The sequence below is a fragment of the Gorilla gorilla genome, chromosome X (genome assembly GCF_029281585.2).
Source record: "Gorilla gorilla gorilla isolate KB3781 chromosome X, NHGRI_mGorGor1-v2.1_pri, whole genome shotgun sequence".
Taxonomy (NCBI): Eukaryota; Metazoa; Chordata; class Mammalia; order Primates; family Hominidae; genus Gorilla; species Gorilla gorilla.
In genome coordinates this window covers 63,546,860-63,563,325 of record NC_073247.2, presented here as the reverse complement: position 1 = coordinate 63,563,325, position 16,466 = coordinate 63,546,860, and the positions used below count along the sequence as shown (strand labels likewise).

Here is a 16,466-nt window from a genome sequence, read left to right as displayed (position 1 = left end):
AGGGGTTTGAAAGCAAGTGGGTAACAATAAAAATTGGGTTTTAGGAAGAGGCTTCTGCTGGTTTCTTGGATGATCCTTTTAAGAGCAACAATAGTGGAGTCTGACCAGTTGCAATTGTACAGGCAAGAGATTTTGGATGGTGATAATAGGAAAGTAGGTGGGAGGAGGTGCCAGATCCAAAAAGTATGTAGGAGTTAAATCAGCAGGACTTGGCAGTTGCTTAGATGGGGTGAAGAGGGCGTGAGTCCCAGGATCTGGCTTGGGTGTCTGGGAAGTTAGTACTGCAACCAATTGAGATACAGCAGTTTTAGGGGGCAATGATTGAGTTTAATTTAGGACATCTGGTGTAGAGGGCCAGCAAATTATTTGCTATATGATTCTGAAGTTCAGTGGAGAAGATGAGCTCAAAGTAGAGACTGGGAAGTCCTCAGCAGAGAGGGAGTATTGAAACCAGGAGATGGATAAGCTCCCCAGAGAGGGGGCAGAAGAAAAAGAACCCAGGGAAGAGAGAAAAGAACAATCAGGGGAGTATAAGAAACCAGGAGAGTCAGGCTTCCTGGAAGCCAAGTGGGAGTTTCTAGGAAGAGCAAGTGATGAATATGTCAAATGCAGCCAGAAAGGTCTGATTACACAAAGCCTGAAAAATGACAGTTGATTTAGGCAACGGTAAAGTCATCATAACCTGAGGCTGTCATCCTTCAGGCTCATTCAGACATCAGCCCCATTTATTCAAGTGGCAAACACTCAGCCAACATGCGTCCTCAGCATCCTCTCAAACGCTCGCCACAGTAATTTTCATGTCCCCTGCAGTCCTTCACCGTTTAAACCAATCATTCAGATTGTGCCCCAGCTCACTCAGAAATGACAGGCTCTGTATAATCATCACTTGGGGTTCTTCTTTTCCCCTCACATAGATGACGATATAATTGGGATTCTTTATATTTGTCAATGTCACCTCAGAGCCAGCTGGAACCAGTGCAGCTCTGTCTTTGCAGAGGTAACTGCAGGTGCCCACAAGAGTTAAATGGGTTATCTTGTGGTTTTTATCTCCCAGGAGTGAAGACCACCCAGGAGTAAAGACCACCTTTGTTTTTCTCTGTTTCCTGGCAGGGCTAATTTGACACAATGCTGCGTGTTGCTTGTTTTGGTGTCCTTGCTGGGCCCCTTTGCGCACCTCTGGCCCTCAGGTTCCCATGAGACATGCATCCAAACTGTTGAGTATGTGCGTGTAAAGGTTGACATCACTTTATTCCCTATTTTTGTGTGTGTGTGGAGACAGGGTCTTGCTATGTTGCCCAGGCTGGTCTCAAACTCCTGGGCTCAAGACATCCTGCTGCTTCAGTCTCCCAAAATGTTAGGATTACAGGCGTGAACCACTGCACTCAGCCCCTATTCCCTATTTTCTAATGGTTTTGAGACAGAGGTGCATGCAATCAAGAGAGAGGATGCTCAGTAGCAGAAATCCCCAAGAAAGTGGGAGGGGCTGGGACACAAAACCCAGTGGAAGGGTGAGCCCTAAACAGGACATCTCTGAGACCCAAGGAAAGGATGGTGTGGGTGGGTAGAGACAATTTTGGAGGTGGCAAGAGAGAAGTATTCACTAATGGCTTCCGTTTGCTCTAAAAACAGTTCTTTTAATTGTGCAGCCCTCAGAACCAGAAGAAGTTCAGAGAGCTCCCTCTAAACACAGTTCTTAACCCACAATCCAAAAGACCCCTGAGGAGTCAGTGAATAGAATTCAAAGAGCCCATGGACTTGGATAGAGGGGAAATTGCATCATTATTTTCACTATTACTAACAGAAATATAGCATATCCTTCCAGGGGATGTGGGTAACAAACTGCAGTAATATTAGCACCTGTGACTTTGACACTAAAAGAGATCAGATTTTCATTATTACGGTTGTTGCATATCTCTCAAAATAACATCACTATTTCAAAAATCATGGTTGTCACTAGACCTGTTGATAGAGCTTGCTATTTAATGTGTTAATAAAGAAGCACATATATTACTACATTACAGGTGCGTTTCTTTTTATTTTGAAAATTGTACCCCAATATAATTGGTTTCTTTTGTAATCCTACTTATAGGACGCATGCATTATTCTGGGAAGGGGTTCCTAAGACTTCACCAGACTCCCATAGGTGTCCGTAGCATAGAAAAGGATGAGAAACACTGCTTTGAAGAGTAACCATAGCTAACACTTATGTAGCTCTTGCTAAAGGCCAAGCACTGTTCCAAGTCCTTTTTAAATACATAGTTGTTAACTCATTTATTCCTAACAACCCTACGAATAGTCATTTGATTATACTCATTTTACAGAAGAGGAAACTGAGGCACATCAGTTAAGTAACTTGTCCAGGGTCATTCGGCTAGTAAATAATAGAGCTGAGGCTGGGTGCAATGGCTCATGCCTGTAATCCCAACACTTTGGGAGGCCGAGGCAGGGCGGATCACCTGAGGTCAGGAGTTCAACACCAGACTGGCCAACATGGTAAAATCCCATCTCTACTAAAAATACAAAAATTAGCCAGGCGTGGTGGCCCATGCCTGTAATTTCAGCTACTCTGGAAGCTGAGGCAGGAGAATTGCTTGCACCCAGGAGGCGGAGGTTGCAGTGAGCCAAGATGCGCCACTGCACTCCAGCCTGGGCAGCGGGAGACTCCATCTCAAAAAAAAAAAAAAAAAAAAGCGGTAGAGGGGAAGAGATCCAAGACAACTCGAGAACATGTCAGAGAGAGAAAAGATGGTGTGTAGATGCTGGGGAGGGCAGGAGGTTATTCCAGGGAATGACAAGTGCAATAAGGTGGCCTGGACAGGTGGTTAAAGTAGAGAGGAGGTGAAGGTTCCCGGAGTTGGGCAGGTGAAAGAATCATGAAACTGGGCCTGGAAATTCTTCCAAGATTAATTCATTAATTCATTTATTTAACACATTTGTTTTAAGTGTCTTGTACACGCCAAGCAGTGTTCTCGGCATTGGGTGAACCAGCTGGACAAGCCCCTGGTGCCGTGGGGCTTACCTTCCAGCAGGGGGAGAACTACACAAACAAGGCCAGGTTAGCGGAGCATGCAGGCTCACAAGCCTGTAGGCACAATCCTGCAATGCCAAAACTTCTGAAAAGCATAAGGTTGTTTTTTCATACTTTGGAGCCCAAACTCAATAGATGACAAAACCTGACCTGAAGTAGTGTGAGGCTATTTATAGTCTTTATTCACACTTGGTGTGAATTTTCATACCTTTCACTTCAGAAATATTAATATTTCATTACGATGCTCCAGGCTTTTCTCAATAGTTATATAATATAGACTATACAAAAAGTTATGTTTGACTAGTTTTTTTAAAGAGTTATGTAATATAAATTACATGTCTTCCTTTCTCAAATTGAAAAAACTCTGAATTCCACAGCACATCTGGCCCTAAGGTTGGAAAATGGATTACGGACATGCAAGTGCTGTGAAGAGAATTCAAATATGCAATGGGATAGTGTCTAGGTGGCTACAGTTTGAATATTTAGGGAGGACCCCTCTGGGAAGGTGATATTTAAGCTTAGTTCTGAATGAAAAAAAAATAAAAGCAGTCATGCAAAGATCAGGGGAGAGCATTCCAAGCAGAGGGAGCAGCTAATGCAAAGATGAACACAAAGGAGGCCACTGTGGCTACAGCATATTGGGCCGGATGAAGAGTGCTATAAATTGATGGAAGCACTTCATGTAGATAGGAAAATTGTGAGACCGGTGTGCTAAATCCTTTGGTAAATACGGTGTAGTGATTATGAGTGTGGTGGCTGTCAACAACTAGAAGGCCTGGAGGGGAATCTTCCCGGGTGAGAAAGCAAGTGGGGGTAGATATTTCAGATAGAGAAAAAATAAGCAGTTCTGAGGCTGAAATGGTGGGCTAAGATTTATGGCCTGAAGACCTTGGTTTGAGGAAAAGTATAGAACGAAGACAGATTAGATATCTGGGCTCAAGACTCTAATGACATAGCTTCTGGAAGCTGCCTGAAAGATGTTCTAGGATGACAAAGACCTGGGTCTTAAATAATAGTCTCTGGTTGAAGTCCAATCTGCAGTGTGTGATCTGGGCTTTTGGACTTAAATTAGACAAAGATAGAGGAGAGTAGCAAAGCCTGAACTGATGAAAGATGTTTTTGCCTCTTTAGGTTTGTGCTTCTCAGCAGCTGTCCTAGAATGTCTGTCTCCAAGCATCTCTCTTAGCGGCTTTCCACATTCATCTCTCTGTGATCCTACCTGGCATCTCTCTTCCTATCTCGGCCTCAACATATTTCTCTTTACATGGCTCTCTCTCTCTAACTCAGACTCCTCATCTTTGGATCTCCTTGTCTGAGTGTCCCAGAATCTGGTTCCGTCCATTCGTCTGTCTGTACTGTAATTCTCTTTCTCCACCTGGACTGTGCCCTCCTGGAAGGCATCAATCTTTTATTATTCCGCTGGGTATCCCAGGTGCCCCGCACACCGTCTAGCATATAGGAGTCTCAAATACATTCATACTTGAATTAAGACTTTTTCAGAGGAGAAAGGCATCCGTTCTCAATATCCACCCCTCTTCCCCCACGCGGAGCAGGCCACTTGCCAAAAGGCCAGCTAGAGAGTAGGGCGAGGGGTGTTGTGGTATTGTACTTCTGCTATTGGTCTCTTTCCCCAGTTGAAATAACTCTGGGGATACCTTAGCAGGCGGAATCTGCCCTCTGGCCAAAGGACTAGCGTACCAGGCCACGCCCCCACGTCTCATGCGCCAGCGGCAGACGCCCCGGCCCGTCGCATCCGCCCCTTCCGCCGCTTCGCCTCGGCCAATCAACGAGCGCCCGCGCCCCCATCCCGTGGAGTGGCCGGCGACAAGATGGCAGCAGCGTGTCGGAGCGTGAAGGTAGAAGGTTCTTTGCCTCTGTTGCTTGCCTTCCTTTACGGGCCGGGACAGCACGGCCGTGGAACTAGGAGAAAGAGATCGGTTTCGAGGGAAAGGGTCATGCTTATGTGGGCCTGGTATTGTGGCCGTTGGGCTCAAGAGGTGAAAGTCAACACTCCGTGGCGCATCTGTCTGTCTGTCTGTCTGTCTGTCTGTCTATCTCTCTATCTATCTATCATCTATCTATCTATCGTCACGGGACGGGCTGTCTGGGGATGAGATCCCTTCTGCCCCCGAGGTCCCAACGGTGAAGAGAAGCAGCACACCTAGTTTACCCGCAGGGGTGACCACGACCTCTCCCCTCCCCCGTTCTCCTCAGAAGCCTGGAGAACAGGCAGGCGACAGCGTGGGGATGGTCTGGGCAATGTAACAGCTGACCCTGACCATGTCCCTTTTGACAGGGCCTGGTGGCGGTAATAACCGGAGGAGCCTCGGGCCTGGGCCTGGCCACGGCGGAGCGACTTGTGGGGCAGGGAGCCTCTGCTGTGCTTCTGGACCTGCCCAACTCGGGTGGGGAGGCCCAGGCCAAGAAGTTAGGAAACAACTGCGTTTTCGCCCCAGCCGACGTAAGTGGGGTCACCTCTCCTCTCCCAGGGTGTGCATGAGGTCACCAACACCGGCCTGGGAACCTGTGGGGATCCCTCCCATAAGGATCTCCTCTATGGGGGCGGTAGACCCATCTCCTTGTCTCTTTTGGCCTGAGCCTTCAAGCACTGTGGGACCACCTGTGATAAGGATTCTCTAAAGCTGGGATTCACAACAATGAGGATGGGGATTGGACATAACAATCTCCTGGAGGAGTTATGTATGGTTTGAAAATGCATTTTGTGCCTTGTAATTTTATATTTACAAAGTCAAAAAACTTGTTTTCATGAAACAAACTACAGAAAGTGAAACTTGATGAAATCATCTTAGCAGGTAAGGATACAAAAAAGCTAGTTTATCTTCCTATCAATAATTCTCACAAGAGGGTTATTTTTTATTTTTATTTTTGAGATGGAGTCTCGCTCTGTTGCCCAGGCTGGAGTGCAGTGGCACAATCTCAGCTCCTTGCAACCTCCATCTTCTGGGTTCAAGCGATTTTCCTGCCTCAACCTCCCAAGTAGCTGGGATTACAGGCACCTGCCACCAAGCCCAGCTAATTTTTTTTTTGTATTTTTAGAAGAGATGGGGTTTCACCATGTTGGCCGGGCTGGTCTTGAACTCCTGATCTCACGTGATCCGCCCGCCTCGGCCTCCCAAAGTGCTGGGATTACAGGTGTGAGCCACTGCACCCGGCCTCACAACAGGGTTGCATTAGTGCTCTGATCCACAGCAAGTAAGAATCTTCAGGAGCATGTGAATTTATCAAGAGGGTATTGATTTGAAAAATGTTTTGCAACACTGCTCTATATTACCTAATATTTTCACCTTTGACCTACTCTCTCAATTTTTTTTTTTTGGGACAGAGTCTCACTGTTGCCCAGGCTGCAGTGCAATGGCATGATCTCAGCTCACTGCAACCTCTGCCTCCTGGGTTCAAGCGATTCTTCTGCCTCAGCCTTCCAAGTAGCTGGGATTACAGGCATGTGTCACTATGCCGGCTAATTTTGTATTTTTAGTAGAGACGGGTTTTCACCACGTTGGCCAGGCTGGTCTCAAACGCCTGATCTTAAGTGATCCACCCGCCTCGGCCTCCCAAAGTGCTGAGATTACAGGCATGAGCCACTGCACCCAGCCTATCTCTCAAGTTTTACAACCTTTCTCTTGGCCTCTCCCTTCTCACAAATCTCTTCTCACCCAAGGACTGGGCATGCCCTGCCCTGCCCTCCCTCAGGTTTAGTGGTGAAGAGTGGGTGCTGGGAGATGAATACCTTCTCCACTTCTCCCTTTGAAGGTGACCTCTGAGAAGGATGTGCAAACAGCTCTGGCTCTAGCAAAAGGAAAGTTTGGCCGTGTGGATGTAGCTGTCAACTGTGCAGGCATCGCGGTGGCTACCAAGACGTACAACTTAAAGAAGGGCCAGACCCATACTTTGGAAGACTTCCAGCGAGTTCTTGATGTAAGGCCTTGGAAGTTCTCCAGGGATAGTGGTAGTAAGAAGTATCTGGCTGTGGAGGACCCCAAAGTTTTTAGGGGACAAAGGCTTCTTCTGCCTCAGGTCCTATAGCATGTCTCCACCTGTCCTACAGGTGAATCTCATGGGCACCTTCAATGTGATCCGCCTGGTGGCTGGTGAGATGGGCCAGAATGAACCAGACCAGGGAGGCCAACGTGGGGTCATCATCAACACTGCCAGTGTGGCTGCCTTCGAGGGTCAGGTGTGTGGGCAGGGGTAAGACTTATGCCTCCTAAGTGACTTGTTGGGGCCCTCCCACCTATGACCTCTACTCTTTCTCCAGGTTGGACAAGCTGCATACTCTGCTTCCAAGGGGGGAATAGTGGGCATGACACTGCCCATTGCTCGGGATCTGGCTCCCATAGGCATCCGGGTGATGACCATTGCCCCAGGTAGACATATCCCCTCTCTCCATCATACCTGGGATTGGGTGGGATCCATGGACAGTTGAGAGGGGAAGGTATCCACCACCTAAGCAGCAGCAGCCTTTTATCTTTGGGCCCCAGAGAAGCACCAAGAAGTAGGGCTAAAGTAAGGAAGAACCAGGTAAACATGAAAGCAAGGGTGAGTCTCTGAATTTGGCTATATTGTTTAGGTCTGTTTGGCACCCCACTGCTGACCAGCCTCCCCGAGAAAGTGCGCAACTTCTTGGCCAGCCAAGTGCCCTTCCCTAGCCGACTGGGTGACCCTGCTGAGTATGCTCACCTGGTACAGGCCATCATCGAGAACCCATTCCTCAATGGAGAGGTCATCCGGCTGGATGGGGCCATTCGTATGCAGCCTTGAAGGGAGAAGGCAGAGAAAACACACGCTCCTCTGCCCTTCCTTTCCCTGGGGTACTACTCTCCAGCTTGGGAGGAAGCCCAGTAGCCATTTTGTAACTGCCTACCAGTCGCCCTCTGCGCCTAATAAAGTCTCTTTTTCTCACAGAGTGTAGGCAGTGTTGTGTGCTAGGGGGCCTGGCATGGGGAAGAAATGTGAAGGCTGTGACAGGGTTGGATGCTCAGAGCTCCAGGGTGGGGTGGGAAAGGCAGTACCTTCATAATACTTTGTGTCCTGTTACAACATGTGGACTTGATTTTGAGTGCAGAACTTTATTACCTAGGTTAGAAGGTGGAAGTATGCAGCATTTTTCTCTTTGACTCCTAACCACCTGTGAGCTTGATGGATGAGAAGGGAGAGATAAACATCCTGAACTTAGCGGCTGCTGGTGTTAAACTGCTGGTGATACTGGGCTGTAGGTTGATTGGTGTAGATTACTGAATTCAGGTAATCCTGCCTGTGAAAGAAGTCCAGAGGTCTCAGCTGACATGCTTTCCCTCTCTCCATGGTTCCTCACCATCCCTCCTCTCCCTCCCTTGGCATTTATCTCCACCACTACCACCTAGAACTCACTGGGCTTTTTGCTCATTAGCCAGCTGCTGGTTGAAGGATCCTAGACCCCTTTGAAATACAGCACACAATTCCCTCTCCTGCTCTTCTAGCTCCAGCACTGCCTGGGCTGAGCTCATGGTCTGGCTTTTCCATTCAGTATCCAATGTTTTCTCAGCCTGACGGTGTGCTTGCTTCTTAGAGCGTTGTACTTCCTGCTCTTTCCTGATGGCAGCTTGCTGCTCTGGAGTCATGCCCTTCCAGCAATAGGGCAGGACCCGGTAGGGAGCCATACGGTGTTGGGCGACCTGGGGGTTTTCAGTCAGTAGGTCACTCGTGCTCTGGTGCTGGATCTCCGCAAGGTTGGCCTTCTGTTCACGCTGACGCTCACAGCGCTGACGCCCAGCCTGCACAGCTGCCTGGTGAAGCCCCCAAATGCAAACATTTGGGTGCCCAACCTCAGGGAACTCTGTCACAGGGGAGGGGGGAACATGGCCCTACTCTTCCATCTCAAGGAGAAAGAACAGATACTGCATGGCCTTTCAATGCCCCTAATATGTGTTGGGGAGAATGGGCAGGGAACTTCTCTGCCTTCAGGAAGCCTTTAGACTGAGAAGCGGAGGTTGAGAGGGCAATGTTCTATTCTCAAGTCATCCTGCTTCTGGAGGTGGGAAGAAGTGACTTGTACCCTAAGAGGGGCCTTCAGTGAAGGGGGAGTACTCAGATGAGAGGGCTGATGCTGATTTAAGAGGGGATGTAAGAGGAAGAATATGGCTAAGGTTCCCCAGGATTTTGTTCAGGAGTTGGGGAGAACCCAAGGTACTGCATGGCTCAGGCCATACCTGCGCTTTGTTGGCGTTGGCCATGGCACACATCATGGCCGCACGACAGGACTCCTCCAGCCTGGCCAGATGGGTGGCCTGCGCGTCCATGGCGAGGCGCAGCTGGTTACTGAGCGCATCTACACAGAGAAATATGGCCGGGGTACTGTACTGGCTTGCTCCATTCCTGTTTCACTCATCCAGCCATTTGTTCAGCAAGTTTTGTGTTTGTGTGTGTACAAATATTTAGGAGGGGGTTAGTGTCCGAGTTGTAGGGATGTGGAAGGAACTAGGTGCAGCAACAACGATTTCTTAAGTGCATAACTAAAAGATGCCTCCAATGGACCTGGGTCCCAATGTCAGTTCTGCTGCTGCTGAGCTGTGTGATTTTGGGTAAATCATTTCATATCTCTGAATCTCAGTCTAAGGGCCATGTGCTGGGTTCTAATGATACCATCGAATTAAATCCTGTCCTCAGAGAACTCCCTGTCTAGTTGGGGACACAGATCAAACATAGATAGACCACAATCTGGCAAGAGCAATGGCAGGGATGTACACAGGGTATTAAGAGGGTTTTGGGTGGTGGAAAAGAGGAAGGCTTCCAGGAAGAGGTGATCCTTGAAATACATTTTGTATACAGGCTAAAAGAGCAAAGGGCATTCCAGGCTGAGGGCATGGCATGAGCAAAGGTACTGACAATTTTTTTCTGCTCCAGCCACACTGAGCTCCTTGCTGTTCCTAAGACCTGTCAGACACTGTACTATGCAACTGGGAGATGGGTAGACATGAAAGAGATGGTTCATCTTCAGTAGGCTGACATTTTAGGGAGAAGACAGATATTAAACAAATACTTTCACAATTAGCTACAACTACAATAAGTGGTCCAACAGAACAGAGTGCTGTAACAGGGTTGATGTGAAGGGTGAACAGTGCAAGTAGATAAGACATGGTCCTTGCCCTTGAAGGGCTTCTTCTAATGGAAGAGAAGGATGTGGCCACAGACAATATCATAATAGTAGCTACTCTATGTGGTATAAATTATTATTCTCATTTTAAAGATGAAGAAACTGAAGCACAGAAGGGAAAATTCATTTGCCCAAACCAGCTAGTAAGTGGCAGAGCCATTAGGTCTGTCTGCACTGTGCTGCCTCCACGTAATGGAGTGCCAAACTAATCAAGAACAATGCCACACTGTCAGTTACTGAAGGAAGTCAGGGAGGTTGGGGTCTGCACAACCTAACATTTCAGCACCAACCCTATGGATAATTGGACCTCCCCACTCAGTTCTGGTCCCCTGGGTGCTGTACTCAGCTTAGGACAGATCCCCACTAGGCCTCAGGTCTCTGAGTCTGGAGGGCCGGGCTGCTTACCTGCATAATTCTCATCAACCTTGGCTTGCTGTTGCTCCTGCTGCTGCCTTTCCAAGTTGTACCTGAACTGCCCCTGCTGCATTCTCAGCCGTGTGTCCCTGTCTAGGTCTTCCCCAGAGAAGTACTGCAGGCTGGCTGGACCAGGATAGGTATTACTGTAACTAAGATAGGTTGGAAGCCCCTTCCAGACTTGGCCTGGATCCCAAAGACTAAATTCACGCCCGTTCTTGAGCTGCTGCTTCTGCTCCCGAAACTCCTGGACTTTCTTGGCCAGCCGACATGTTCGATCTGCCTCTTCCTTCTCTAACATCTGGACTACCACATCATACTGCACCTGGCTGGTACCTGGGGGTGGTAAGCAAGGATATGGAGAAGATACCCCAGGAGGGACAGAGTCCACTTAGCATGTCCTCTACTCTCAAGGTCCATCCAGTTTGTCCCACCACCCCAGGGCCTCAGGCCACAGAGGCAGAACTGCCCTACCTCAGCCCACTCGAGCTCTTTCTTTACACCCTTGTCTGGCCCCTGGCTTTTGGCTTTTACCATAAGCTGCCTCCTTGCTTCTTTCTGCTGCTTCCCGACGCTTTCGGTCTCCCACCTGGTTGTTCAGGGCCTGGACATCCACCTGATCCCAAAGAAAGGAGCACAATCAGAGTAGGGGCCCAGCAGGGGGCCTTCAATGTCCTACCACAAACTTCTTAGAATCTACCTGTTTCAGAATCCTGTAGCTCCCCAGTACCTACTGGATAAAGTTCTAGCTCCTGAGCATGGTTTGTAAGCCTCTCCATGGTCTAGCCTCTGCCTCCTTCTCTGGCCTCATCTCTTAGTCCCACCTTACCCTTATGAGCTGTGCTTACAGTTCCCTGAATATCTTAGGCTGTTTTGAACCAATAGCCTTTGCTCAAGCTGCTCCCTCCACTTGGAACACTTTCCTTCCCTCTTTACACAAATTCCAATTCATCCTTCGAGACCAGCTCAGCCTTCACTTTCCTGACCCCTCAGGCAGGTTCTACTCCTGTAGAATCTAGAACCCACTGTCTACATTATTGATGTTCGCCTCTCTGTATTCTCTCCTCCACCAGACTGTGAACCCTTTCAGGGCAGAAACTGGGCCTTAGTCATTTTCGTATCCCCACTGCCCAACACAGTGCTTGGCACAGAGCAGGCCCCGAGGAAATGCTTGTCAGCTTGTCAGCTGGATCTCAATCAGAACACTAATACCCTAGCCAACTTCTTACGGCAGGCACTATGCACTGGTTTTCAAAGCTGCCACTGTGTGTTAACACTCACCTGACTTCCTTCAGCCTCATTTTACAGAAGAGGAGCCTGGGGCTCAGAGAAGACAGGTGATTTATCCAAAGCCACACACATAACAGTCAGCAGACCTGGCCTTAAATACTTATGGGGTCTTTTCCAGAATACCATGCTGCATCCCCCCCTCTATCCACTCACCTAGCAATCTTTTGTTTCTTAAACTATCAATATTTTCTCTTTACTTTTATTATAATTCATTTATCACATTTCAAAATCATACAAAAAGGAATACAGTTTAGTGAGGCGTAAGTGTCCCTTCCATCTCTGTCTCTCAGCCTGGTTAAGTTTCTTAACATAGCCTTGCAGAGATAGTTTAGGTATATGCAGTAATTTTGAGACAGGGTCTCACTCTGTCGCTCAGGCTGGAGTGCAATGGTGTGATCTCGGCTCACTGTAACCTGCTCCTCCTGGATTCAAGTGATTCTTGTGCTTCAGCCTCCCAAGTAGCTGGGATTACAGGCATGCACAACCATGCCCAGCTAATTTTTGTATTTTCAGTAGAGACAGGGTTTCACCACGTTGGCCAGGCTGGTCTTTAACTCCTGACCTTGTGTGATCTGCTCACCTCAGCCTCCTAAAGTGCTGGGATTACAGGTGTAAGCCACTGCGCCCGGACTCCAAATATTCTTTAGGCCTCTTTTAGCTCCATGTTGCCTGTCTCAAGAACCAGGTCACATGGCCCAGAGCTGACTGGAGAAGGGTCAGCCGTCTCCCCTAGTCTCTTCCCCTGCACTGACCTATCCCTCTTCCCAAGCTCTTCCCAGGCCTGTAGGGGTGGGTGCCTTCTCTCCCTCTCTTTCCTTTCCTGCCCTAGGGGCCTGCTTGTCAGGGGAAGGGCTATCATGGGCACTGTTACACATTCCTCTCCAGGTGTAAGAGTGAGGTGGCCCTGATCCTGAGCAACAGTCCCTACTACCCACTCACCCCCATGACTCGGTTCCGCACATTGAAGAATCGGTTTTGTCGCTCTTTTTCTCGATTTCTTCTAGCCTCGATGGCTGCTGCTTCCTTGGTATCTGTTGACTGTTTTATGTTATACATCTGGAGCAAAAGGGAGGTGGAATGGCCCATCAGTGCCGACCACCGTCTTTGACTACACGCCACCCCCATTCCTTTCTCCCTATAATATTTCAGCAGTTATTGATTCCTACTGATTTTACTTCCTGATATATTTCGTATCTGTGCCCTCCATCTCTGCTGTCACCAGCTTAATTCAGGCCTCACAATCTGGTGTCAGGCAGTATCTCAGGAGCCCCACTGGGTTCTCTTGCTCCAACGTTACCCTCTCTGCACTGGATTTCTCTGCACTGGCTACCAGAGTGATCTTTGGGAAGCAAATCTGACCATGGCACTCCTCAGCGTAAAGCCTTTGAAAGCACCTTTAAAGCAATGGCTCCCCAGTGCTTATAAGGCCCAACCCCCTTTGCCAGATTTATAAGGTTCTTCATGATCTGACCCCTGCTCACCTTTCTAAGCCTCAAACACATCAACACTCCTTTTTCATTATACTCTATTCAGTTTTCCTTATTTCAGTAAGTGGCACCACCATTCACCAAGTTGCTCCGGCCAAAAACCTAGGAGACATCCTTTAATCCTTCCTTTCCCTCACTCCTTCTTCTTTCAAAATAACCCTGATCCAAGCCACCATTGCCACCTTCCTGAATAACCACAACTGTCTCCATGTTGGTATTCCAGCTTCCTCTATTGACTCCTATAGCCCAATCACAGAAACCAGAAGCAGCTTTCTTTTCTGAAATATATGTCCCCCCCCCCTTTTTTTTTTTTTTTACTTTTATTACTTATTTTCTGGTCAAATGAAAGGCTAGAAAGCTTAAATTTGCCTGTGTTCCTTCATATTTTGGGAAGCTCACTTTTGGCATGTAACCCAGCCAAAGCTGCAGCCAAAAAAACTTTAGCAAACATAAATCTGATCATGTCTCTCACCTGCTTAAATCCTCCACTAGCTTCCCACTATACTTAGAATCAGATCCAAACTCCTTACTGTGGGCTTTCAAGATCTAGTTCCTGCACACCTCTCCAATTTGTCTCAAACCACTGTCTCCCTTGCTTACAGTGCTCCAGGCAAGCTAATCAAGTCCTCCAACACAGTAACTGTTCCCACCCCAGGGCCTTTGTATGTGCTGTTCCTTTGTTTGGAGCGTGATTCTTTAATTCCTCCTATAGCTATTTGGATCTTTTTGGTGTTTTGTTTTGTTTTCTATTTTGTAACTGTGAAGTAGTTGAACATATATGCCCGGCTGATTTTTTGTATTTTTAGTAGAGATGGGGTTTCGCAGTGTTAGCCAGGATAGTCTCAATCTCCTGACCTTGTGATCCGCCCTCCTTGGCCTCCCAAAGTGCTGGGATTACAGGCGTGAGCCACCACACCTGGCCCCATTTAATTTTTTTTAATATAGATGGGGTCTCACTATATTGCCCAAGCTAGTCTTGAACTCAAGCAATTCTCCTGCCTCGGCCTCCCAAAGTGCTGGTATTACAGGCATGAGCCATTGTGCCCGGCCTCACTTAGGTTTTTAATCCACTTGGAGTTGCATTTTGTGTATGGTGTGAGATAAGGATCCAATTTAATTTTCCCCCCAAGTGCCATCTCATCTTTTTTAAATTTAAAAATTTATTTTATTTTTGGCCAGGCGCGGTGGCTCACGCCTGTAATCCCAGCACTTTGGGAGGCCGAGGCAGGTGGATCAGGAGGTCAGGAGTTCAAGACCAGCCTGGCCAACATGGTGAAACCCTGTCTTTACTAAAAATACAAAAAAATTAGCCAGGCGTGGCAGTGGGCACCTGTAATCCTAGCTACTTGGAAGGCTGAGGCAGAGAATAAAATTTATTTTATTTTTAATTTGTTTTAGATGGGGTCTCTCTCTGTTGCCCAGGATGGAGTGTAGTGGTGCAATCATGGCTCACTGCAGCCTCAAACTCCTGGGCTCAAAGGATCTTCCTGCCCCAGCCTCCTGAGTAGCTGGGACTACAGGTGTGTGCCACCATGCCTGCCTAATTTTTAAAATTTTTTTGTAGAGATTGGGTTTTGCTATGTTACCCAGGCTCACCATCTCATCTTTTAAAAGGGAACAGTATTTCCCCATGGATTACATGAGATTGCTGTCTTTTAGCCATTTTATCCCCTCAGCCTGATTGTTTCTCCCAACTGAACTTCATTTATGGCTCCCCTACTAGATTCCATCTACCAAGCTTCCTCCCTTTATTTATTTTTGAGACAGGGTATTGCTCTGTCACCTAGGCTGGAGTGAAGTGGTGCGGACACCACTCACTACAGCCTCAACCTCCCAGGCTCAAGTGATCCTCCTGCTTCGGCATCCTGGGTAGACCAGAGGTGAGAGCTGCCACACCCAGCTAATTTTTAAATTTTTAGTAGAGATAGGGTCTCACTATGTTGCCCAGGCTGGTCTTGAACTGCTGGTCTCAAGTGATCCTCCTGCCTTGGCCTGCCTCCCTCACGATGGGATTACAGTTGTCAGCCACCATGCCCAGCCACTTCCTCACTTTCCTGGACTTGTCCTAAGTCTTTAGGACTCTTTCTAGCCTTCGGACATAATTTAATAAATAGTTAAAGGAATAATTATGGCAACCACCAGATCCTTTCCATGTTTAAGTCTGAGAATGGCACCAACTTACCTACTGGTTTCACCTGCCATCACAGTATAAGGTCACTGAAGGGGAGGATTCAGCTGACATTTTAAGCTTCTTGGATTGCTAAGGCCCCTGCCTTATTAATGATAGAGAGCAGAGAGGGAAGAGAGGTAAGGTGGCATTGTGGTATAGAGCTGTGGGAATGGGATGGGGGAGAGGCATGGAGGCAGAGGTAGGTGGAGGTGGAGAGCGCTAGCTTAGGGACCCTGACTCCTGGGGGTTCACACAAAATACCTTTCTCAGTAAGGAATCCCGATTTTGAAGCTCTTAGGTTGGCTCTGCATGCAACTTTGTTCTTGGGTTACGGCGGCAGTTTCTGAACTCTGCTTGGTACAACAGGAGGGAGGCAGGGGATAGGGGTAGTATCTCAGGCCGTAGCCTTCCCCAGCCTGTATCCCTGTTGCCTGGGAGTAGCCCCAGTCCCATTCACAACCCATCCGCCTTCGCATCCCGTCCCGCTACCAATCCCACCCCACCATTAGCAAAGTCTGAGCTCACCTAACACTGAATCCTCCCGTTGGCCCCTCCTTCCCGTCCAGCTCTCCGCTCCCCCCGGGTCCTTCCAATTCCCGACCCTGTCCTTGTCCTAGCCTTGAAAGCTGGCCAGGCTAAAGCCACAGCCGAGCTCCCACCTTCCTCTTGCCCTGAGGGGCATAATCCTGCTGTGACTTCTGTCTCAGCAAGCGTGAGCTCAGGTCTCCCCCGCCTCCTTGAACCTCAAGAACTGCTCTGACTCCGCCCAGCATCAACTCCTCCGGGGATCTGGTCCACAGGAGCAAGTGTTTGTTGTTGCCATGCAACAAGAAAGGGGGGCGGAGGCACCACGCCAGTCGTCAGCTCGCTCCTCGTATACGCAACATCAGTCCCCGCCCCTGGTCCCACTCCTGCCGGAAGGCGAAA

At 48.4% G+C, this 16,466-nt stretch overlaps 2 protein-coding genes across 11 annotated transcripts; one reads left to right on the top strand and one right to left on the bottom strand.

Annotated features, from left to right (window-relative positions):
- The first annotated feature begins 4,750 nt into the window (after positions 1 to 4,750).
- On the top strand, positions 4,751 to 7,950 carry HSD17B10 (hydroxysteroid 17-beta dehydrogenase 10). 2 transcript variants are annotated; one of them, XM_004064211.4, is made up of 6 exons: positions 4,751 to 4,884; positions 5,325 to 5,489; positions 6,800 to 6,964; positions 7,095 to 7,223; positions 7,305 to 7,413; positions 7,617 to 7,950. In XM_004064211.4, exons 1-6 carry the CDS (start codon positions 4,858 to 4,860, stop codon positions 7,805 to 7,807), a joined length of 786 nt encoding a protein of 261 aa, XP_004064259.1. In that variant the 5' UTR covers positions 4,751 to 4,857; the 3' UTR covers positions 7,808 to 7,950. The 2 variants fall into 2 exon arrangements, with proteins under 2 accessions (XP_004064259.1, XP_018874835.1); XM_019019290.2 differs by having other exon boundaries at positions 4,823 to 5,025.
- Positions 7,951 to 8,090: 140 nt separating this feature from the next.
- Positions 8,091 to 16,417, bottom strand: RIBC1 (RIB43A domain with coiled-coils 1). Of its 9 annotated transcripts, none has more exons than XM_055376494.2 (10): positions 16,065 to 16,417; positions 15,801 to 15,889; positions 15,552 to 15,642; positions 13,364 to 13,471; positions 12,822 to 12,938; positions 11,127 to 11,208; positions 10,584 to 10,928; positions 9,235 to 9,353; positions 8,417 to 8,811; positions 8,091 to 8,300 (listed from the first exon to the last, which is right to left on the bottom strand). In XM_055376494.2, exons 4-10 carry the CDS (start codon positions 13,382 to 13,384, stop codon positions 8,219 to 8,221), a joined length of 1,161 nt encoding a protein of 386 aa, XP_055232469.1. In that variant the 5' UTR covers positions 13,385 to 13,471; positions 15,552 to 15,642; positions 15,801 to 15,889; positions 16,065 to 16,417; the 3' UTR covers positions 8,091 to 8,218. The 9 variants fall into 9 exon arrangements, with proteins under 9 accessions (XP_055232469.1, XP_018874824.1, XP_055232468.1 ...); XM_019019279.4 differs by lacking the exon at positions 13,364 to 13,471 and adding an exon at positions 15,306 to 15,459 and having other exon boundaries at positions 16,199 to 16,417; XM_055376493.2 differs by having other exon boundaries at positions 16,199 to 16,417.
- Positions 16,418 to 16,466: the final 49 nt, after the last annotated feature.